The sequence below is a fragment of the Eucyclogobius newberryi genome, unplaced genomic scaffold (genome assembly GCF_026437365.1).
Source record: "Eucyclogobius newberryi isolate DKJ021-1_F unplaced genomic scaffold, fEucNew1.0.hap1 SCAF_21, whole genome shotgun sequence".
In the NCBI taxonomy this organism is placed as follows: Eukaryota; Metazoa; Chordata; class Actinopteri; order Gobiiformes; family Gobiidae; genus Eucyclogobius; species Eucyclogobius newberryi.
The window spans coordinates 13,027,742-13,051,703 of record NW_027315846.1 but is presented as its reverse complement, the minus strand read 5'-3'; the positions used below and the strand labels follow the sequence as shown (position 1 = coordinate 13,051,703).

Genomic DNA, 23,962 nt, shown 5'->3' with positions numbered 1-23,962 from the left:
CACCTGAACTTCATTCAATCACAATAAGATCACAGCCTATTATTCACTTGACTGAAGAGTTTGAGCCTGGTCGACCCTGTGGACTCCTCACCTCGAGGCTTTGCTCCTGTGAGTCCATGTTGTGCTCCATTTTGCTGAGTGTGTTTTCTAGACACTGCAGGTCCTGCTGCAGACTGTCCCCCACGCCTTCCTCGGCCTGGAGCTGCTGCCCTCTGGTCATCAGCTGCTGAACGTCTCTGCGCTTCAGCTTCAGACGCTTTAGAAGTTGCTAGGATGAAAAAAATAATTACATAACATCGTGTAGACATTTTGGATACCTGAAGGTAGCCACAAGACTCAGACATCAGAAAATACAAAGGAGATGATTTTTTTAAATGGCAACTGCATAAGTACATTATATAAGTATCTGAGTACAGTCAGATACAGTAAATAGATAGCTGCTAGCCGTGTTATTACCTGATAAATCAGCAGTAGTTGTTGAGCTTCTCTGACAGTCAGTGAGTCCACGATTTTGGTGACTTCAGCATGAGACTCTTTCTGCCCCTGAACCAGATCGTCCAATGTACTCTGCACTTCCTCCCTGAACTGAACACAGTCCCCCACAGCCAGAATCATCTTCTCAGCCTGCAGGAACAAAATTAGGGATATATTAGGTTAGAGAAAGCAAATACCAGACTACACAGACATATTATACTATCGCACAAACAAACAGGCAGTCAAAAATCCCATGGAATACATTTGCCATATTTTGGACACTATATCTAATACTTGGGCCACACATATTTAATGAGATATTTTGACTATGTTGATAAAATGCTAGATAAATATTACATTACATATTACTAAAACATTCAGTGCCATGTGTTGTCTACACAAACCTCTATTAGTGAAAGAAGGAGGTTCTTGAAGTCAGTGGAGAGTTTGCTGAGGGCGCTGGCTTGCCTCGTCCCATCACTGTCAGCGCAGACCTCTAAGAGCACAGCCATGCGTGCCTTGAGCCAGCTCAGATTCCCCTCCTGTAGCTCTGCATCGTTCCTCAGCTCCTGAAACAAACAACACCATGTGACGTGGACAATGTGTTCTGACACAGGAGGGTTTACAAGGTCTGACTCCACTGACATCGCACAGACAAAGCAATTTAGGAGGTAGAGAGAGAAGGCTTTCCTTAGAAAAGCCCATACACTCAAAAGGGTACATAGAATCTCTTGGACTAAATTGAAAAATAAAATACTTCTCTCTACCAAATAGGTTTATATTGCCATGTTTAAGAGAAGAAAAACATTATCAGCAAACTCTTCAGTAATCTCTGAATGCACTCAGTACCATAAGGGTTGTATTTAACTGGTGATCAATAGTAACATAATTAACTTACCATGATGGTAGATTTGACCTGGCTGTACTTCCTGGGGTCACTGGCTCTAGTTCTCAAAAGCCTCAGTTGACTTTCTTTAGATATAACCCAGCAGGACAGTTCTGCATACCTGCATAGTACAGTATTGACAACATTTTATTACATAAGGTAAAATGAAGATGGCCTGTGCAAACTGCATCTTATGATTCCAAACTGAATTAAACCTTGTCATAATGTGGAATATGATCACAGTGGATCTGGGCCACCCAAAGAAAATAAAGTATGACAATGCAAAATTGAATTACCGTATTGCTATTAGGGAAACACATTAGACATTTTGTTAATACAATACATTGTCCACAACAAGGTTGTTCTAGCCAGACTCTTGTTTTGCACTCAGAAGCACTGCTGTGGATGAGCAGGCCTAAAAGTATACTCCCTACTGCATTGCAGCAAAACATGGAGCTTTATCAGTTTTGTTTGAACATTGTGCAAAACATTTCTGCATCAGACCTTGTATTGTAGTCCTTCCATTTGTCCTGGTGTTGCAGTAGTTTCAGGCACGTGCTGTCAATCTCCTCACGGACCTCGACAAAATCCTTTCTGGCCGTCTCCATGATCTGATGAGCCGAGTCGTCCTCCGGGAGTTTCTGACACAGTTCCTCCATCAACTGCAGTCTCTTCTCACAGATGGACAGAGGACCTTTATCTCTGAAAAAAGCCTGGAGGGATATGGAATGAAATGTTATTCAATTGTCGAGTAATTGGAGTTGTACACTTTTACTAATAGACAAGAATTATTACCTACACTAAAAACACTAAGAAAAAATATCTACATGGAGGAATTAGAAAAGCTTGTAATATTTTTGCTGTTAAGTATAGAAATAATAAGAAATGTGTCTCTCACCCTGTGCTCTTTGATGAGCCTCTCACTGCCGATACTCGTCAGATGCCTGTTCTCTCGAGTAACCTCAGTCTGACACTCCTGAAGACACACTGACAACTTACTCCTCTCCACTTCCACTTTGAGGCGCAGCAGGTGAAATGGAGAAACTGTCTGTATATCCTGGAAAATGAAAAAATACATATATATATATATATATAATTTATGTGTTCCTGTAACTAACATTTATTTATAATTATGTATATTTGGGGCCCACCTTCCAATGCTTGTGCAGCTGTCTAACGGTTTCTTGGAGAGACTGTTGCTCTTGCTCTGGTAAAATGTCTGTCAAATCATCACATGCTTTGAGGAAGGTATTCAAGACGCGCTGGTCCAGCTGGCCAAAAAACTCCTGCACAAACATTATATTAACAACAGTTTGTATGAGTTATCTTCAGGTACATAGCACAAGCATTCTGTTTTGGGTACATTTATATAGTAGTGATGTTGTATTGTTGCGGTCTTTATAAAACAATGCCACTCAAAACTACTTAATGTGTTCCAAGTCAAAGACAAACCATCTAAAACACAATTCTGAATCATTTCTTACAGTGTGTTTTTTGAGCAGCTCCTCTGGGTTGTCTCTCTCTTTCAAACAGCTCTGCGCCATTTTGAGGACTTTTTCCAACTCCATCCTTGATTCGTCAAAGCGCTTCATCAGGCTGCTGTTCGCCTCCATGTGTCTCCTCCACTCATTAGACTCATTTATCATGGTCTGAATATTCAAAGATGGAATTTCACGTTAGAAAACATGACAAGTTATTACTGTACGTGCTTGTAGATGATCAAAAGTCTACAATTTCTCATCACTAAAAATAGTTAAAGTCTGTTTGAAGTCGTATTCACATGGCTTATTGCACAATTTGTACTTTGACACGGCACATACACTCAAGTTAAAATAGCCAGAATAAGTTTGCAGTTCTGTTAGTGATGTGACAAGCCTGAGTACAGATAACAAAATGAATGGGTCCACTTGATATTATTACTGCATATCACATCTAAACCTGCTCTTGCTCTTGTGTCTCGCCGTAGAGTTGTTGAAGGTAATTGAGATTCTGACTTTAAAAACATAACTTATTACCTGCGATGCCACCTGCAGGTCGCCCACCCTCTTCTGCAGCAGCCCCATGTCCATGTGCTGCAGAGTTCTACTGGTGTTCATTATTTTCTGGATGGCTTGGTGGTTTCTCTCGATCACTGTCAGACACTTCTTACAGCTGTGTGTGAAGGTCGCTAGCTCCTGTGGTATTTAAAAGCAAGAGCCAAGTTTTGATTTGATTGTGATTTATCCTTCAGCCCTAATAAGGTACAGCACAAGAGTAACGCGTCTTTTGAATATACCTGGCATCTCAGTTTGAAATCCGCCGGCGCCTCGGAGTCTATGGAGCCGGTGATGTGACTGGCCTTCTCCAAAGCCTGATAAAACCCTGTAATGTTCTTCTCCATTTCTTCGAGCAGGGGCAGAAGAGACTGGGACTCTTTTAGTAAAGGTAGACATATTTCTCTCACCTAAATACATATGAAAAAAGGATTATACTCTCACGTGCTATAGTTTAAGACACAGTTATGCACAAAGCTATGAAATAAAGGAAGCATTTGATGAAGTTCACAGCAAATTCAAATAATCAAAATATGCTATATGCTACATGCTATTTCTGGATAAATTACCTTGCTAAGTTGCTCCTTGATCGACGCCATCACAGCATTCATCTGTGAAACCTCTTCTTGTGAAGTGTCTTTGGTCAAAAGCTGAGCAGTGCGACACGCTGCTTTACAGGCTGCCTCCATTGCTGGGACTTTGTGCTTGATTTCCTGCAAAAAATAACATTAGGCGTGGTAAACTTATCTTTCACAAGATGATAATACAAAATATTATTCTTTAACTTGCTACCTCAACATCTTGTACAAAAGCTCGGACATTGAGGAACGATACTTGAACAGGAGCAGTCATCTTATCATCCGTTCCATCCATAAACATTTTGAGGGTGTTGATCCCGTCATGGTAGTCCTGCCTCAACTTATCCACCTCATCTGCTCTTGCATACTGTATAAAGATAAATATGTATATAAACATGTTTTTGGATGATTTTAAAGACTAGTGTAAAGGTATTTACATGTTTGACTTTAACAAAGAGCTCTCTCCATCTCCCGTTCAGGAGGAGGAGCTGTTGTTTTAGGTCTCTGGACACAATGTCATCACACGTTTCAATGAGGAAGTTTCCCGCATCATTCATGTCCATGTGCTGCTGAATCCAGTGGGGAAAGTTTCTGAAAAAGTCCTAAAGAAAAAGGCAATTATGTTATATTGTGGAGCTTAATGATTGTTACTTAACACATTTCATTCTGCCCATAATGCTATATCCATGAACTGCACACAACCATAGTCATACATTGTAACCATAATCATACATTGTCATTGTACATAATTTGTATTCTTGTTAGATTTAAGTCTATTTTTATTCATCCAGATTTTTTTTTTATCTTTCTATTCACATGTTGCTCTTGAACTATGCGTTGTAACACTAGAATTTCCCCATTGCGAGCCACATAAAGGTTCTCCTTTCTTATATTACCTTATCATACATTTAGAGTCTAACCCGCCTATAGCAATCAATAATTGGAGAATTCAAACTCCTTCGTCTTGTTACCCATTGTATGGCATTTCACAACATAATCTAACTTGCTTCATAGCCAAAAATATACATGTAATTCGTTATGAAAATCTGTAATCTGTGATCTATATGCTATATCACTATGCTTAGACACAATCCATTTAATTTTTCACATTGGAAATGACTTACCCGTTTTGCAGTTTCTGATTGGTTTAGCATCAGCTCTGCGTCCTCCAGCCAGGCCTGCAGAGAGCCCACTGTGCTGCTGTACTTGTCCCAGTTTGAGAGCACCTCCTCCAGCATACTGCGCACACTCCGCACCTCCAGAGCCAGGTGCTTCCACTGAGCAGTGGTTTCATTCAAGAACTTACTCACCCCTTCTGCCTCATCAACTGTAAATACAAAGTATTTCAACACAATGCTCACAGAAGTGTAAAAGAACACGTGTGTCCAGAAATTATATTGATATGTAGTATATGTGTTACATTACTGTCCAAACGTCCAGGTAATGTAAAGTTATTTCAACACTACATAAATTTCAAAATAGCAACTAAATGGTAACAGTGTTCACCTGCTTAAAAGTATTGCTCAATATTGTATGCCACTTTCAATACTTTCTGGAAACACCTTCTTTATTTGTTCAATACACAACTCAGGGATTGATTGGGATTGATTTCTGGGTTAGAGGAATGTTTGCACATGAATCCTAATGTGTTACATGCTAAATTAGCATTCCACCACGCATGGATTATTAAACTACACTTTCAAGCACAATGCAATGCGGTTTTACTGGGAGGCAATAATAGGACGTTAAGATAGGAAAAGTGCATCGCCACATTTTGTAGGAAAAGACAGGCAAATTTGGTATGGATTAATGCCATCAGGTTGGTTTTGGACTTACCTCGGTTACAGGTTTTGAATCCTGTAACATGAAATCCACAATAACAATAATTTACTATGAACCAGACAAACATAACAGACAAAGTGTATGTAACATTTAATCATATACAATAAAGTTAATATCAAATCTTACTTGAACTGTCGGACCTCACATAGACCTCTGCAGATTGTTTGAGGGCACTGAATATTATGTCGAATTGGTCGAAAAATGTATAGTTTTCAATAAAAGTCTGGAAGAAAAACAAGAACGGATAAAACAGAAATGCACGATATTTAATAGTGATATTACTGTACAATATGTTGAAATGTAGGATGAGGAATATTGCTTGACAATTCAGTTGAGCTTGTACGACCTCATATTTTAAAGGTGCACTATGTAACTTTTCTGGTGGAGGGTCTGTCACCTGTCTCTATATCATTGCTTTGCCTGGAACGTTTCACAGTATGGCATTAAACAAGTCTATCTCTGTGTAGGCATGCAGGCCAGATCTGTGGGGAGGCGGGCCAGCTCAAAAAAAATATGGATGGATGCAGTTCATGGCAAAACAACACCATCTCCGTGGACACAAGCATTTGGCAAAACCTTCCTCAGAAAAGTTACATAGTGCACCTTTCCCCAATACAGTACACAGGGCTGGGAAACAATGGTTTACACTGCTGCTAACTTAATTAACTTACAATATAGTTTTGCAAAAGGAGCTCCACAGAGTCCCTTCTGCCATATTTAATGATCCAGGTCTTCAGCTTTGATTCAGCCAGAAACAGAAAGGACATCAATCTGTACTTCATTTCCCAGAATTCCATCTTGATCAGGTGACCATGACATGATGTTGACACAAAGTTGAATCTGACAATAAATAGATCAAATATTTCTACACGCAGTACACATAATATGACTTCCGTAAAAAAAAATACAATCCTGTAATTTTGTCGACAGTTGTAAAAGATTAAAATGTTTAGCTTTTGCCTGATCTAATAAGTCCAACAGCCATTGGCCAAATGAAGATTTTTAGATTTTCATTTTTTTTTACCTTTTTTGGATTTATTGGACAAGACAGCGTAGCATTAAAAGTAGATATGAGAGGGAACGACATTCGGCATATTATTAAATGGGGAATCGAACCCTCTGCTTCACATTATCATCTAAGCCACATTTTATTTTTATTTTTGTAATTACTTATAGAAAATGCAATAAATAAAGTTGTACACAAGGCTCTTATTGGTCTTGAATAGGTTGGTTGACAGATGGCAGACTGTATTGCATAAGTATTTTTAAGTATGTACGTATATTTAACACAAATACAAAGTAGCTTTACCGTTCAGCCATGTCCTGCAGCTGTTCAGGTGGCACTGGGACTCCGTTCACAGACCTATCTCTATGAATCTGCTGGAAAGTCTGTCGATGTGGCTCAAGGCTTTGTAATATTTCCTGCAAAACAAATAACATCGCTCATTCAATTTACACAATATAAATAGTCTGTCCGAGATCAAAACTGCTGCCACGGTAGTCTGGAATTAGGCTGATCGATTCCGTACCGTATGTTGCTCCAGTTTTCTGTGGATCACGTTGGCGGTCTCCTCGTGAGCGTGGTGAATGGGGATGTCGTCTCTAAGGGCCATCTCTGCTCTGTGTAGCCAGGCTCCGATCACGCCGAGTGGGCCGGGGAGAGACTTGTCCAGGTGGATGTGCCACTCCAGCAGCTGCGGATGACAGTTCAAAGTAAAGACTCCACTTCCTCAACATATATTATTTATGTATGCAGTTACACAGATAAAAACAACAACATTCACTTGAAAGATGGAATTAGCTAGCATGACTCAGTATATCAGCCTGTCCTATCTCCATAAAGATAAATCTGGTCATAGTTCAGGGTTAAGCTGGTCTGATCAAACACAAAAGATTTTTTTCTTTCTGGACAGGTTTTGGACATAAGGGGAATCAGTCTGGTTTAGTGAACAAAACTCGCTTTGTTTCAGTCTCATCTACTGTGACTTGAGTCTGATCCAAGGGATTTAATCTTCCTGAATTGTCACCAGTGGCTGCAGCAGATAGTTAGCCAAGTTGGGTTTCTCTATGGCAACGTTCACCATAGATATGCATTGTTAAACCATGAAAAAGGAAGAATGCAAACTGATTAGTGGTGAATTAGCCATGGGTTAGTGATGGTAGATATACAGAGTCAACACAAAATTATATTTATGTAAACAACTTTTAGCTTTTGTTATATTGTTTTGGAGATTTTTCAGACTGTACTTCATTGCAATCCTGCTTTTAAAACTCAAATAAACCCCTATAGATATTTGATAGGTCACATTATACCAGCCTAATCCAAAAGACATAATCAAAACACCCAAAGACTAGAATATTCTCATCTAAAAAAAGACTGCATCCCACAATGGTAAAGTTTTTTTGTGCTCAGCAGCATTACAAAGGGTTAAAATCAACAGGCAGCTGCTGACACCACTAAGCAAAGAAGAGGACAATGGCAGTGTTTGAAAAATGTACTGAACTCAACTTGCTTCTAACATTCTGCTTGAAAGGGAATGTTGTGTACATGAACACTTCGTCCTTAAATATTAACCTGTACTAAATAATTAAACAAAAATCTAACTTGAAATGAAACATCTCATCAGTAACAAAGTCAGACTCAGACAGATTTCATAGTGGCCCACTCGGTCTGCCACTGTGCCCCTAATTATGTGTCACATTTCCAGACACAAAGTTTTAATGACCTCTCAAATGGCACTCACCCTGGCAGAGACCCGGTCCCAGGCCTGTTTGACCAGGGCCTGGTCCACAGAGAGCTTCCCATCTCGGCTCACGGGCTGCAGCAGCAGCTCTGTCTGCTTCTTCTTCATCTCATACTGCACACGGAAGCTCTTGAAAGCCTTTAATTATAAAAGAGTAAATGAAACGTACACGAATTAGGTTGTAAAATGAATACATAATTAAGTATCTCCTCATATCTACCTGGTATTTGTCAGTGAGGTTCCCCTCTGCTCCCTGGGCCCTCAGAACATCTCTCTCCAGCTGGTCCAAAAACACCTTGAACTCTCTCAGCATCTTCCTCTCCTCTCGCTGCCAGGGAAAACAGTACAGTTGAGAAACATGAAGTTTTAATAGTCGGTAAATGTACTGAATAGATAGAATAACCCTTCATCAATTCACAGTTATACCACAGTAGTAGGAATGAAAGATATGGTGTTAAACGGGCGGGGAAACTCTTCACTACAAGTTACTACCAGTCTGTTAATTAATGTACACATACCTCAAGCATTTGTTCTATATCGTGGGGAGCAAACTATCCAGGAAAGCAGAAAGGCACAAAGAGCAATTCACCACAAACAGGTCAGATATAGAAGGAGAGACAAAGAGGATAAAAATGGAAGGAAATGGAAAGAAGAAAAAAAACACGCAGCATGCAGCGCTGTGGTAAAAGCTCTCACCTGTAGCACCGGTACTGAGAGTGCAAAAGTTGGAATTGAGCCAAGAAGCAGCTTAATGTGCACAAGGGTAAATACATGGAGAAATTAAATCATGAAAAACAAAATTGTGATTGTATGACTACGTGCATGCAGTGAATAAAACACATTAAACAGACTGACAAAATGTTCCCTCACTGCCCCAAACATACTGTAGGTATTTTTAATTGATCGAAATATTATGCCCAATTTAAGTTTTTTGTCATGTCAAATAACTGATTGGATAGTGGCAAAGCACAATAGAAAAGACAGCAACTAAAGAGAAATTACAATAAATAAATCTACTCAATCAACATCAAATATATATATTGCAGATAACTTATGGCAAATCAATTGTCTTTAGTGGCTTTTTATTCATTGACTTTGATTAAGCTCATTAAGCTTGCCTTTAGCGAATTGCATAAACTACTGTATGTCAATAAAAAAACCAAACACAACAACAAAATAAATATGCAAAAATAATGTATCATTTGAGCCATGATGTTAGTGTGGGTTTTTGTACGTTTGGGATGAGTTATAAACACAATAAATACGTTCTTCTACATAATGGGATCAGATAAACTTGCCTCGGCCATAGCTCAAATGACTAAAAATTATTTGTGGTCACTGTCAAGAGGTCCTTCGTCTATTAAGGCCTTTATTCAATTAGTTTAATGGAGGAAATTAGTAGAATGCAGCTGTTTTGACCAGATGTCAATAAAGGGCTAGTGTAGCATTGGACAAGAACAGACGCAGTCCCATAGATTTATTGTATTTTCCTAAACCACTTATGAGATTAAACTGATGACACGGGGCAGAAATATGATGTGGCTTGGAGACGTTTAACCATGCAATGAAGTCATTTTTGATTTGTTGTAATTTGCACATATGTTTTACCACTGTTTTAAAGCACAATCTCAAACAAAAAACAATTTCATGATTCTGAATATCACCATAATCCCCACATTATAAACGTACCTCCTCATGATTACCGTCCGTTTCAGAGTGAGGGTTTGGATAATGCTTTAGAAACTGGGCCACATAAGTCATTATGGACTTGTCATCAGGTTTGTCCACATCAACATCTGAGGAAGATAATCACATGGTCAATTTGGTCATACGAGAAACAAGATCTCACTGTGTAATACTCAAATATAAAGATAGATTCCTGACAAAATAAAATGAAGAAACGGAAGAAAATGCACCACAAAAGACACAACAGAGAGGGCATCATAGGGCTGTGCAAAGATTGTAATTTAATCAAGTTTTCTTTTTTAATTGTCATTTCTGATTGTCAATGATGGCCAAATTGTCAAATGTTTGGCTTTTTAAATGAGAGGTTCACAGCCAATATTCTGTCAGAAAAAAAGCAGGTGGTTTGGAGCAAAATTCAGACTGTGGTGATTGATTATGTCCAGGAAATCATATTTGAAAAGGAATTCATCTGTTTTTAATTAGATAACTGTAATTGAAAATTGTGATTGACCAATTTAAAGAAAAATGATCAATACATTTTTTTGTCATATTGCACAGCCCTAAAAAAAAAAATTTAAAAAAAAAATTACTAGAGTGGGATTTAAACCACCAACCACATCTAAACACAAGCTCAACCTTTTGCCATGTCGAATAGAACTAAAGGATTAAATAAACTAGTTCCCAACAAGTGGAAGTCATGGACCAAATGAGAAATAACACAATTTATTTATTTATTTAGTATCAAAAGCACAATCAACTCCTTGGGACTACTATAAATATAACATAATAATACATCAAATTACAGTGAACAAATCTCTTCTAGTTTAAGAACTGCATGATTCAGCAGAAACTGTGTCCCCCTTCAAGCTAATTTCACTTGTCATCTTTCATCATATTTGAGTCTTGACATTGAATAAAGGTCATAGAGGAGTCGGAGGAAAAGTACAGGCTAATCCACGGGGGAAAAACAGATGGATGTGAAGTATTTTGTCTTTTTACGTCTGACAAACTGGAAAAATATGTACCAATTATTAAAATAGACTTAAGTTATGGTATGTTGTGGTTTATGAATGAATTGCATTAGCATAAAGTACAGTATTCATGAGTTTCAGATTCCCGTTTATAGGCGCCCTTTTGAGGGCTTTTGATTCAGTTTTGCATTGTTAATCGCTATGAATCTCTTCCATTTCGGACTTAAGGAAGACCAATGAAGAAATAATTAAACCAAAGAAAACAGCTTGAAACACACCGAAACACTAAAATAAATGCTAAACCACACAAGAAAAAGTTGTGACATATTGCGTCACCTTCCGGATCGAGCAGACGGGGGATTCCCAGTTCATTTTCGGCCAGAGAGAAGGCTTCTTCCAGGTTCTCTCTGTTGCTCCTCTTTCTCACCAGCTCCATGTCCACCAGGTCTGGTCTGATGGCATGGACCAGCGACTCAAAGGCCACACCGTTACGCCAACTGGGCCCAAAGTCCTTCACCTCTATCCCATGGTATCTAAAAGGCAAAGTTTTACCTTTTACAAATAGCTACATAATAAAATGCACAAAACGATCCAAAGCGGTTGATAAATATTAACTGAAGAGAAAACAGAAGTTACTCATTTGAGAGCATAGGGATGTACATAACGCTTGCTATCTCAACAATTATAAATTATCTTATCACACAATCTTACTCAAGCTTTCACACTTGTAGGCACACCTGAATTGGACCTGGTTTGAGATTTGAGACTTGGCTTTTTGTCATGTTCAAGTCCAGGTTTAGTCCTGGCTTAGTGTGTTTACAAGTGTGAGTGTTTACAAGTGTGAATGCACCGCTGATATCAACAACATCATAATGGAAAAATTCATCTGAAATGAAAGCATCGTACTGTGCTGTGGACTGCACCCATCGGAGCAGAGCCTTTTTGGCGTTGCCCGGGTATTTGGTTAAGCCTTTCCTCTTCATGGGGGGACTTCCTGTTTCGGAGCCAGGACTACTCTCGACCGAAGAGTTACTGTTGGACAAGGCCTGGAGGGCGGCTAAGTTACTGGTCAACTCCTCAATCTGAAAGTGGAACAAAAACAATATGTAACAGTTAAAAAACACAAAACATCAGCTCTAAATGGTTATAACATCAAAATACTCTGCAATGAACTCAAAAAGGTTTGCAGTAGTTTCACCTGGAAGTAGAGGATGACAGTCCATATCAACCCAAGGACAATAGATGGTCGTCCGTCTGCGACATCAGTGGCGTGAATGTTTACCAGTTTAATCTGAAACAAAACCAGAAAAAGGTCAGTGTGGAGTTTTTTTGTTTTGTTTTTAATGTAAGACAAGAAGGCCGTATATAAATAGTGCAAACATTAGCAACCATCAAAGAAATTCAACTCTTTGATGCAAATGTGTCTATATTTATTTGAATTCATTGACAAACCAAGACACAGCCGTGGCTAGAGTGAATTTTAGGTTAAAATAAAATAAGAAAGTCTGTCAAGTACTTACATTTGGTGTAAAATAGCTTAAAAACATGCATCAAACGTATTAATATAATATCATTGCAAAATCCCAGTATAATAAATGTTACTTTCACCTTGAATTACTATATACATTCACACTTTTTTAAATGCATATGGGAATATACGCAATTCTGTAGACAAAATCAAAATCAGTAGCAAAACACACTCCAAACCAACTATAGAAACGTGTTCGTGATCTGCTTTGTTTTTGCGGCGTAAAAATTGGATCAAAAGATGCAGAGCAGTGTCCATGCATCGTGCACCAACAGAAATAAAAGCATAGTGCACATCAGAGTCACACAGGCTGAGCAGGGACTGACCGGAGATCCTCGGTACAGAGACTGAGGGCACAGAGAGACCACAACACCGTCAGTCCTCGGGGAGCTCACAGCTAAGTGCGACTCACAAAGCGCTCGCTCTTATGTAATCAAGTGTTACTGCTGCTGCCTCACCAAACACGCAGACAGCTCACACAGACCTCGACTAACAAGGCTTTTTTACAACGAAATGTCAGATATCTTGTGCTTTCTGATATTGAAGTTTCGCTGTAATGCATCAGTAATATACATTCAAAGTGAAAATAATACCTTCCTGCCTTCGAGGAATTTAAGTGCTGCGCCGATGTTGGAAACCCAGTGGATCCGTTTCAGCTGACGGCCTTGTTCACAGGGCTAAACAAAGCAGAAGACAAAGTACCATGCCATAAAAACACAACAAAACGATTTAAACTTTGAAATGACTGTATAATTGCTCAGTATCATCCAAGCTGCACTCACCAGCCTCTGACCAGACAGCACCTCCAGCAGAGCCAGGAGCTTCACCCCATCTTTGATATCCTCAAACAAGTCGTTCACCTCAAGAGGCGGTTTATGCTGAAGCAGAGAAACACATTGCCGACAATATAATTATTACGTGCAAGGAGCCTTTTAAAAAACAGTCTGGTGCAATGTAGTGGGGAATGGTTATTTGTATTCTGAGCATTAGCAGGGCAGTACACAAATGTTGCTTGTTAGAGAGAGCCTTGTTAGCAGAGAGCCGCCCTGCAGCTCAAAACATGTTGCCTACTCCTCAAACTGTGGCGCGCTGCCCAGTCCGGAGGCAAGCTTTCCATTTAACCTTAAAAGGGGAAAAAAATCGCGGCCACAGGATAACGAGGCAGACAGGAAAAGTCAGTGGTAATGAAAAATGCGTGATGAGCGATAAATGTCTGTCTTGGACTATGGAGCAGATTTGAAATAGACTATTAATTGGCTTAGTAAACGGGCCAATTCACACTCAACATATTTGTGACAATACAGTTGGCTGGGTAAATAGGCCAAACCAATCATTTACATTTAGGAGCTCACCAGTGGAAAATACAATATCTCTGTATAAGGATGTCACGATATAGTATAGTATATAGTATCATAGTGTTCACAATTATTAGCACATAACAAAACAAACATTAAGTCCTTAAATTCCTTTCATTTGAATACATTAATTCTAAACTATACATGCAAGTGTACTTTTTTGGAGTTCAGATTTAATTGAAATTTCAATCTAAAAAGTCACAAATATTATTTTTATATAGTGACCTGAATAATCATGATAACCGCTTAAGCATTTAATCTCGACATCCCTATTGCTGTATATTATTTTAGCCCACGTTGACAAGTAATGTAAAGTGCACTTGATATTGAAGCATTAGATTAAATTAATTGTTTCTCGATCTTATTTGTGCAACATATGATGAATAACTGTCAAATTTAAAGACATAAGACATATTTAGTGTAAATGTATACCCTGTATTTAGTCTAAATATATTCTCTGTATTATTAAAACTTAACAATAACACAGTTCTTGTTAACATGAAAACCCTTCTGTCGTGGAAACTAGAGTCCCCCACAGTCTCATGGGACATTAACTGTGGAAAAACTGTCAAAAAGTTAGAAAACTACTTAGTCAACGCAGTATCAAAGGAAATGGACACATCATGGAAGAAGCCTGTGTAAACTAGAGGAAGTCGAGATAAAACACACGTTCAGTGAGAAAAGAGGGCGTAGTTAAAACAATTATCCAATATAAATAAGTCTTATCTTGTGTAAACTCAATAAATTGGTAATATATCATAAATCCTATCTGAACTCAAACACACAGGCTTCGTAACCAAACACAATTGCAGTGAAAACCTTTATGACAGTTTCAAATATAAATAAAAATCACTAAATGTATGATTAAACTTGAAGTCAATTGTTAGTTACTAAAAGCATCAAGATCACCATTCCATCACTCAGCTTGTAACATAATTGTAAAAGCGATATAACAACACTATTTTCTTACTGCTGATTCATCCCCTACTTAGTCATCATCTCAGTTATTTTCAGTCCACAGCGTGCAGCCCAGGGACCATGTGTTATTGTTTACTTCCCCTCAGGTGCTGTTTATAACATACTTGATCCTGAAAAGCAGAGCGACGCCCACAGAGAGCTGTCCTCACCCTCCATCTGCACCTCCTGCCTCCGCACACACTCTCCACACAAACCTACATGCAGCTATAGCCACCACCCACATGGCGCCTACACACGCAACGGTTTAAAGCAGCGATGCTCATGCTTTCACGGCAAGTACCACCTGAAAGGATAGCAATCTTTTATGATTAACAACCAGGTTTAAATCAACTATAAAATGAATAGTAAGAGTAAACCAGCCAGGCCAAACCAAGAAGAAATATATATCGTGTAACATGATATAGACTAAACCTTTACCACACACACAAAGAAAACCAGTCTAAAATTCAGCTTATTGAGGACTAAACCAAGTGACAGGGTGTATTTGGGGCTAAACCAGAGCTATAGCAGAAGTACATCAAGACTAAACCTTAATCAAATCACAACTAAACCAAGTTATTTGGACTGAATGAGACCAAACAGTGATGAAACAGACATAAATCAGACATAAATCTATATAAGCAGCAGCATCTTCACTACAATGGCACTAAATGAAGCTATGTGAAAAAGAAAAATAATCAGATTTATCACATCACAGTTAGTTAAGGAGCTCTGACTTTTCATGGCTCAACGTGGATAGATATTCCGACACTGCCACAGAGATGCACATGCAAACAATTACAGGACTAAGCTGTTATTTCATGTACTATTTGGAGTCAAATGAGCTGAGAAGTATTGCCTAATGCCTTGTTGGAGTCGGCTCACTTAACACACATGCTCAGTCACACGTCTCAAATGCCATAATAATGATAAGCAGTAATAAAAACATGATTAGGGAAAGGTCGTCTGGGTACGGCCTTTGTGGTTTGGATGTGACTGCTTTGACTATGATGGACCTTTGTGCATAATATCCTGTTATGTATATATTTTATAAGTTATTTCAAGACATTTGCCTTGGTAAAATTCCTACTTACCTTTGCTAAATGAGAATTGATCCATTTCGTGAATGTCCTCTTCTGCACTGCCTCTTGCTCATCTGTAACACAAGTCACAATGAGACCAGAGAAAGGCACCGCATTGATTGGAGAGAAAAGACATGACAGTACAGATAAAGTCACATTCATCAAAAAATACGTGGTCTCATGTGTTATACTGTTAGTTACAGTATTAAAAGAAGTGGAAACCGTTAAACAGCTGCAACAAAATTATTGTATTTTCAGGAATGTAAGACCGACCATCTTATTTGTTCCCAGTTTTCAGTAAGATTAAAATGCCATTTTCAAATTAGCAATATTTAAGATTTTTTAAGCTCGAAGTACCTCTGCCTCCTGAATGCCAAGAGGCATTGCAGCAGTTTTGCACCACGTTTCACCTGAATAGACCTTGCCAAGTGACACTACTAAACTCTGTACATACAAAAGATACACCAACTCCAAATGCTAACAGTATCCATGGCTCAAGACAGTGGAATAAAGTCAAATGAGAAGACACAAGCTAGAAGTTAATCAACTCAGTATTGATATGTGTAGACCATAACGTCGCTTGGTCTTTTGTGGCGTGCTAATATATTCAGCCTCATGCATTATGCAGCACTTTTCACAATACAACTCCATGGACGTGGGACTGGGACTGTTTTGCTGTCAGAAACGCCGGTTAGCTGGTGCTCCACTCAACACAAGAGGGGCCATTTTTAAACGTCCACCTACATACAGACAGCAGTCACGTGTCTACAGAGATGCGATGCAAACAAACCAGATTGAAGCATTACTACAGGCAATTGCTTCATCATGGTTGCACACGGGATGCCCACTGAAGCGCACATGTAGAGACCACGCACAGCTGTATGAGAGCCCTGTGTGAGAGAGAGCTTGACCAACATGCCTGTTAATATATACGTAGATGACTGGCAGTTAGCTTGCCCCACTTACCACGCAAATATTGGAAAAATCCAGTCACTAGATTGAGCGAAGTCTTCCTTTGCACATCCTTGAAGTGAGCCATCATAGACCCCCCTGTCAGCCTGGATTCCTTTCATTAGTTCAACAGCTCATCTGCACCATGTTCAAATGAAAATAGCATCCACATTGGGGGAAAGAAAAAAAAGCTTGTCCTTGTGCCCTTTCCTTTCCAAGCAGGAAGCAAAACAGTTGACTGGCCCAAAGAGAGGTGCGATACGGCGGGATGGGATGCGAGGCTGCCCCTCCTCCGTGGCTAGTGCGCTCTCTCTCTCTCACACACACACACACACACACACGCGCAGCAGAAATCCCAGTATAAAGGGGTGAATTATGGCCCCATCCCGTGTCCTCCCAGTGTTCCCCGGTTCACCAGAGCAGCCATGCCTGTGTGGTTAGCCTCGCACAGCCCCCACCTCTGCCACTGCTGCTGCTGCTGATACGCCGCCTCTCTGCTGTAGCATCGTAGTCTGGAGGCAGGAGAGGGATCTGCGCCGCGGCCAATCAGAGACGAGCATGAGGTGATGTCACACCCCTGGCTGCATGATCCCAATTTAAGCTTTGTGTGTGTGTGTGTGTGTGTGTGTGTGTGTGTGCGTGTGTGTGTGCGTGCGTGCGCGTGTGTGTGTTTGTGTGTGTGTTTGTGTGTTAGGAAGATGGTATAATCCCTGTATAAGACATATCAAACTCTTCATAAAATGGTTATGTTTTGTTTGTGTAAAAATTCTGATACGATTGTGACTGTTGTATGTGAAATATGAATGTAGTGAATGTTGTTAATAGTAAAAATGCTACAATATATATATATATATATATATATATATATATATATATATATATATATATATATATATATATATAAATGAGAAGAAGATTATGATTTAAAACTTTCTGCAGTTTAGTGATTTTGTGATAATTTTACAAATATTTCCCATTTCTCGGAAAATTAAACCTCAACTAATATGTTTAAAGAGTGTTGTACTGAAATTAAATTGTCTGACTATTGTACAAAACATCACCTCCCCTAAATAACTATATTTAAAAAGAAATAACACTCAGACCTAATATATTATGCTATATAAATATGATACTATTTATTCTGATTAGGGTAAAATATATGCTTGCTAACCCTTTTCAGTTAATAAAACCATATTGTTTACACACATTAAAAGAAGAACATGTGCTGGTTGAAATCGATTCCTGGTTCTGACAAATTGTTGACTGTCTTCCCTGCTCTCAACCCCATTTCACGCTAAGCTGTTAATGCAGTAAATGAAAAGACTGCGGCACAGAGCTCACAGTGGTGCTACAAATCTTAATAATTGATGCTGGACGTGCACCACCTGCTCCTTTAGCCCGATGCTATAATGACGCTAGCACAGACACACCCACTCTGGGATTCCCTTCTACACAGGATCAGAGTAAGAACAATCTCTCCTCCACAACCATGTTTTATACAGCATACAACGATAGTGGAGAGGAGTATGAATGAGAAAGGACTTGAACAGTCCCCTCAATAGCCCAGCACACTAAAAGCTTTCAGATGCTAAAAATAGTCATGATGCTATTATTATTGTTGCTCTATAGACGGCACAAGCAAAAGAACACAGACTATTTATACTTCATACAGCTTAAGGTTAGATGTGGATCTTTTGAAATGTGGTGATGAACTAGGACCTCAAATGAGGAGGAAAAAGTTAGTACAAATGAAATGAAATTGAAAATCAAAATGAAAGAAAAAACTAATATTTTGTAAAAGTTTTGATCTGAACTTGATCCACATGGGAGGGACACAACGGTTTTTAGCAGTATTTAGCAATATAGTAGAGGATATAGTATAGTATACAAAATTATTAAATGCAGTGTCATATTTTTTAAAGATTATATCAAACAGTGCCCCCTACTGATGCTTATGTGTAAAAAATATTGCAGAAAGATGAAATATTTATGCCAGATCTTTCCTGTGCTCATTTTACATTACATTACATTTCAAAACTAAGTAAGCTATTCTTGTTTGGAAATGTACACCATTTCATTCAAACTAAAATAACGAAATTAAAGTTTAAATGAATTAATTAATTGTCTTTTCGTATTATATCCAGTCCGTATCCGTTTATTGTGGAGCTGTCCAGAGTCCTGAACTGCCTTCCTGCTACTGTACTTATGCCATATGGAAAGAAATAGCTCAATACCACAAAACTATCTACATCAAGACTGAGCATAAAATCTATATGTAAACACCTCTTTAGAAAACGTTATCCCGCACATTCTTGGCAGACTACAAAGTGCCAATTACCATCAGATATCTAAACCATCAAAACAGCATGGAAAATATCAAGCCACTTAAGCGTCAACAAGGTGATCTTAGGAGAGATGATACCTTCGGAAAAGCTGCACTGTAATGTACAGTAGGTGCTTGGCTTCACTGCTCTGTGGCTCGTCTGGGAATAGGATAAAAGCTCACTCAGTTGTTCCATTTAGTCCAAAGCAAAACACAACAAATCAATTCTAACATAAAATCGTTGATGAGCGCTTATTATGTTGGTCTGAAAAGATTTAAGACTTCGCTAATATGGCAGGTGGCGTAATAGAGATACAAGTTATAACAAGCTCCCTTCTAAAGAGTTTTTATGAAGAATTTTGGAGCAAGAAGAGCGTGAAAGATAAAAAATCAGAAGGATGGGGAGACAGAAACAGACTCTTTTTGCAGTGAGTCACTGGGTACATTTGCATGGCCAGAATCCAATCCAAAACACCTTTTCAAATGTGTCAGTTTATTAATGGATATTTAGTAGCGATGATATTTGGAAATCAAAGTAACATTATCTTAAACTAACTAATTGTTTACATTTTGTTTTTAATCTTTGTCTTTGCTGCCTTTGTTTTTGTGTTGTATTTTCCCAACACCTGCATATGTATGAACAATCAGAAAGAATACTCACATTAAGCAATGAGCAAGAAATATTTGTATGCATAAGCTGTACAACTTTTAAAAATAACCTAGTGCCTAGAGGTGGGCTATTTCAACAAAAACATATAGTAATACTCGAAAAATATAGTTAACACTAATCAATGGAAAACAAACTAAAATATGTGTTGGCAATCAACGCGTTAAAATGTGTCTTTAAATGTATTAGTTGAAGTTTAAACAAATGTGAAACGACTTGAGACGATTGATTGATTGATTGATTGATTGATTGATTGAGTGATTGAGTGATTGATTGAGTGATTGTTTAATATACAATTGCCCACTAAAGTGTAACATTTATTTGAAAGACTTTAACGTAACTTTGGTCCATTTTAATTTTGACTCAGCTCTTTTTGCAGCATTTTATTGTAAACAACAATTTAGATCCTGTATTCAAGTTTTGCATATTTCAAAACAACATTCACAATAACATTCAATATTGCCGACCTCTAATGCACTAATGTACCTTCAGTGAAAGAGCTGCCTTTTATGACAGGAAGCTGTGTTAGATCACCCGAGTGACACTGGCCTAACGTGGCACTGCAGAACCGCCTGCCGCTCTGGTAATGAGAGTAATGTCTTCCAGACGTCCAGGGCCGGCCCAGCCTATAAGCGAACTAAGCAGCCGCGTAGGGCCCCGAGGCGTTAATAGGGCCCCCAATCTGGCAACCCGTCTTATGAGAAGTGCAAGCACAGCGTGCGCCACTAGTGTAGTAGCGCTGCTGGCGCGGCAGCGCACACAGCGGTAACATATAACGCACAAACCGCATTTATTTGTAATGACAATCTGGCAACCAAGACACCAAACCTGCGCTGATTGGTCAACTTCATTGTGCGCGAGGAGCTCGAGAGCAAAACATAAACATAACACAACGTGGTCCCTGCGTGGTCATCATGTCCAGAGGAATATATCTCCTGGTGCCGAAAAACGAAAGAAGAAACTTCTTGACGATGTAAAGAAACTGCAAACTCAACAACACTCTCAGGTATTGAACTTCTCTTACAAAGAGACGGTTAATGCTGCTGTTTGAAACAACACGATTCTGTCATGTTAGTTCGCTCAGGCTGGAGGCGACGAGAGCTCTGCCCCGCACACAATAATATGTCTGAATGAAAGATAATAAGCTTAACATTTACACCAGCCCGGTGGTGTGAGCTGCAGGTGAGGCCGGTGAGAGGCGTCTATGCCCCGGGTCACTAAGAGGCGGAGATCCGGTCCGGACGAGCGCCGTCTCGTCCAGAACCTCTGACGTGAGACTTTGGAGTGAACAGTGTGCGGCCCCTGTCCCGGGCCCCTGTCCCGGGCCCCTGTGCAGCCTCAGTCAGAGATGAGCGGGTTTGAGTTTGCGTCTCTCTCTCTCACATCACCATGCGTGAGATCAATCGTGACTCGTGATGTCTGTTTTACTTTGACTTCTTAAAGTGGAATGAGAGGAACGTAAAGGTTTATGCATGTAAGGTCCATCAGCCAATCACATCGCAGCATTGTTTCATGCAGGAGTCCAGTGTGTGATGTTCAGATCAGAACAAACATTTATATTCTAATTCACTTTTAATAGAGCAATAAAACATTTCAATTTATTTAAAAAGCATCATTATACTATTTGTTATAAATTATAATAAATTGATAGTGAAAAATAACCAGACATATTAAAATTACGTCTGTTATAGAATAATACTATATATTTTCATACAAAAGTGGCAAAGCTGCAGAAACGCAATCTCTTCACTATAGCGAGGTTTGGACCTTCACTTCTCGTTCTGTTCATTCTCTGGGAATAACATGTTTGCACTGTTTTATCAGTGTTAATTGTTAATCAAGCAATGCTTATGCCATTTGTTTAATTTAATATAACTTGTTTTGTCACTTTAGCAAGAAGGAACAGTTGGGAGCTGTAAAAGATAAATTAGTAAGGATAACTATTACTTTTACATTTTCAGTTAAAATGAATCAATTTGATCATAATTATTTTTCATAGCCAATATTGTATTGAGTAATTAAGTACACTAATGTATTAATAACTGGCTTTAGTCATTTTCTCCTGGCACAGTTTCATCACATCATCATTTTATAGCATTACAACCTCAACATTTTACTCTTACTTTAGCCGGCTGGACCACATTAAAATGCAGCAGAAGACCCAAAAAAGGTCTGAAAATCTCTAGGGGAGGGCCCCCAGACCCCCCCTGTTCATTAATTTAAACTGCTAATGTGGCTGTCGACCCTTAACGCCCACAAATACGCCCAAAAACATATCTGGGACGTGTGTTATTTGTACAGGGAGTAGAGGTGATGTCAGCGGAATACCAAGTTGCATTGTGGGATTTAAGTTATCAATATTTGAGCTTGTGAGGTGCTGAGAATAAACTAACTGTCAAACGGATGCCCTGGAGTTTTGGTGCGCTTTGTTAGCGTTGAAGAAAGTTCCCATATGTGAATTGTTCACTGACAATGGCAATAAAACTGATTCTGATGACGTGGTGAGGGGCCCCCAAAAATGTTTTCGCTTAGGGCCCCCTGAAGGCTTGGGCCGGCCCTGCAGACGTCTCACCAAACTCTCCACTTCCTTGCAACAGCCACGCGACTGAAGTGTCACACTGCAGGCTGCGGTTTGCCCGATATAGGCCTTCATATCAATCCATCTGAAGATGCCAAATGCAAATGATCTACCAAGAATTTGAAGGGTTTCATTCATTCATTCAAGTCTTTTTTTTAAAGATTTGTGGTAGAAGGTGTTTATGACTTAGGCTGTTTTATGCCTCATGAAAGTTATCAGAGATAAAATACCATAGAAATGTTTGAATTTCATACCCAAACGTGCTTAAAAAATAACCTTAATTTTAAAATATTACAGCGTAATAAAGAATTTCATGAAAGAGAGTCCGGTTGCTTCAGTTCTTTCAGGGGTGACTAGAGTAAATCATTCTGAGGGCTGGGCAACATAAAATATTATTCAATCACAATTTTTAAGTGGATTCTGTCTTATTTTGGCTTATTTTCATTGGCAAATATTATATATATAAATTTCTTCCTCAAAAGACTGAACTCTGCTCCAGACAACATGCTTTTATTGGCTGTAAATCACTCATAATTTAAAAGCAGAATATAATTTACAATCCTGATTAAAATTAGATTAATTGTGTCTGACATTTGCTTAAAGCTTTTACTTTCTCTAATAAATTCCCTTTTTATTTTAGTATTTTTTTTCCAATAACATAACAATCGCTATGGCTTGTCTGTCTATTCACAACATTTATGACAGAAATGATTGAAATGAGCCTTTGTTGATAATAATCAACTGGTTATAGAAGTATCATAGCTTGGTCTGCTGAAGGTTTTATTGCATTTTGAAAAGGTGTTATTTAATACCATAAAATTCATAACTGTTTGGGGGAAATACAAAGTTGTAATAAACTGACTAACTGTGTTCAGCAATGAATAGTGCACAGGAAATCAGAGGGCTGTGCAGCAGGAACCAGGCAGAATTGGCACAACCACAACCAAAGGTTTCAAAACGGTAACGATAGAAACAAAAGACAAGTGATCCACACAAAACTATGATCGCTCTACCTCTTGTCATTTTAGTGGGTGGACATGTGCAAAGAGGGTGGTGGCCTTGTAACACAGGGGGGCCCGGACACCACCAAACAGAGATTCTCACTATTGATCCATTCACTTTGCAAAGGCAGCAGCGGTGTCAGGTTTAAGCCCATTGTCAGTCCATTGATGAAAATGCTGGTGTTGTGACATGTGATTAAGTTTCCTAATGCTCGCCAACATGCTTCGGTAGAAAAGAGAAAACGTCCACTTATCGTAATCTAATATGAACGTACGTATGAGCAGTAAGAAGTTTCAAGTCATAAA

At 38.9% G+C, this 23,962-nt stretch overlaps 1 protein-coding gene across 1 annotated transcript in view; it reads right to left on the bottom strand.

Annotated features, from left to right (window-relative positions):
• syne1b (spectrin repeat containing, nuclear envelope 1b) overlaps nt 1-17,279 on the bottom strand; it is a 70,793-nt gene extending 53,514 nt beyond the window's left edge. Inside the window, exons 1-30 of the mRNA XM_072457329.1 lie at nt 17,103-17,279; nt 16,149-16,210; nt 13,525-13,620; nt 13,336-13,419; nt 12,413-12,505; nt 12,121-12,296; nt 11,551-11,747; nt 10,247-10,353; nt 9,254-9,304; nt 8,778-8,885; nt 8,558-8,695; nt 7,343-7,507; nt 7,123-7,235; nt 6,485-6,653; nt 5,940-6,036; nt 5,808-5,828; nt 5,096-5,298; nt 4,409-4,573; nt 4,186-4,338; nt 3,963-4,106; nt 3,636-3,803; nt 3,376-3,534; nt 2,845-3,009; nt 2,512-2,646; nt 2,259-2,417; nt 1,865-2,073; nt 1,373-1,481; nt 879-1,043; nt 457-624; nt 92-268 (exon numbers count right to left, since the gene is read on the bottom strand). Coding sequence (XP_072313430.1) covers nt 92-268; nt 457-624; nt 879-1,043; nt 1,373-1,481; nt 1,865-2,073; nt 2,259-2,417; nt 2,512-2,646; nt 2,845-3,009; nt 3,376-3,534; nt 3,636-3,803; nt 3,963-4,106; nt 4,186-4,338; nt 4,409-4,573; nt 5,096-5,298; nt 5,808-5,828; nt 5,940-6,036; nt 6,485-6,653; nt 7,123-7,235; nt 7,343-7,507; nt 8,558-8,695; nt 8,778-8,885; nt 9,254-9,304; nt 10,247-10,353; nt 11,551-11,747; nt 12,121-12,296; nt 12,413-12,505; nt 13,336-13,419; nt 13,525-13,620; nt 16,149-16,210; nt 17,103-17,178 — 4,032 coding nt within the window. The 5' untranslated portion in view covers nt 17,179-17,279. The remainder of the gene's footprint in view (nt 1-91; nt 269-456; nt 625-878; nt 1,044-1,372; nt 1,482-1,864; nt 2,074-2,258; nt 2,418-2,511; nt 2,647-2,844; nt 3,010-3,375; nt 3,535-3,635; nt 3,804-3,962; nt 4,107-4,185; nt 4,339-4,408; nt 4,574-5,095; nt 5,299-5,807; nt 5,829-5,939; nt 6,037-6,484; nt 6,654-7,122; nt 7,236-7,342; nt 7,508-8,557; nt 8,696-8,777; nt 8,886-9,253; nt 9,305-10,246; nt 10,354-11,550; nt 11,748-12,120; nt 12,297-12,412; nt 12,506-13,335; nt 13,420-13,524; nt 13,621-16,148; nt 16,211-17,102) is intronic.
• Between the last annotated feature and the right edge of the window lie 6,683 nt (nt 17,280-23,962).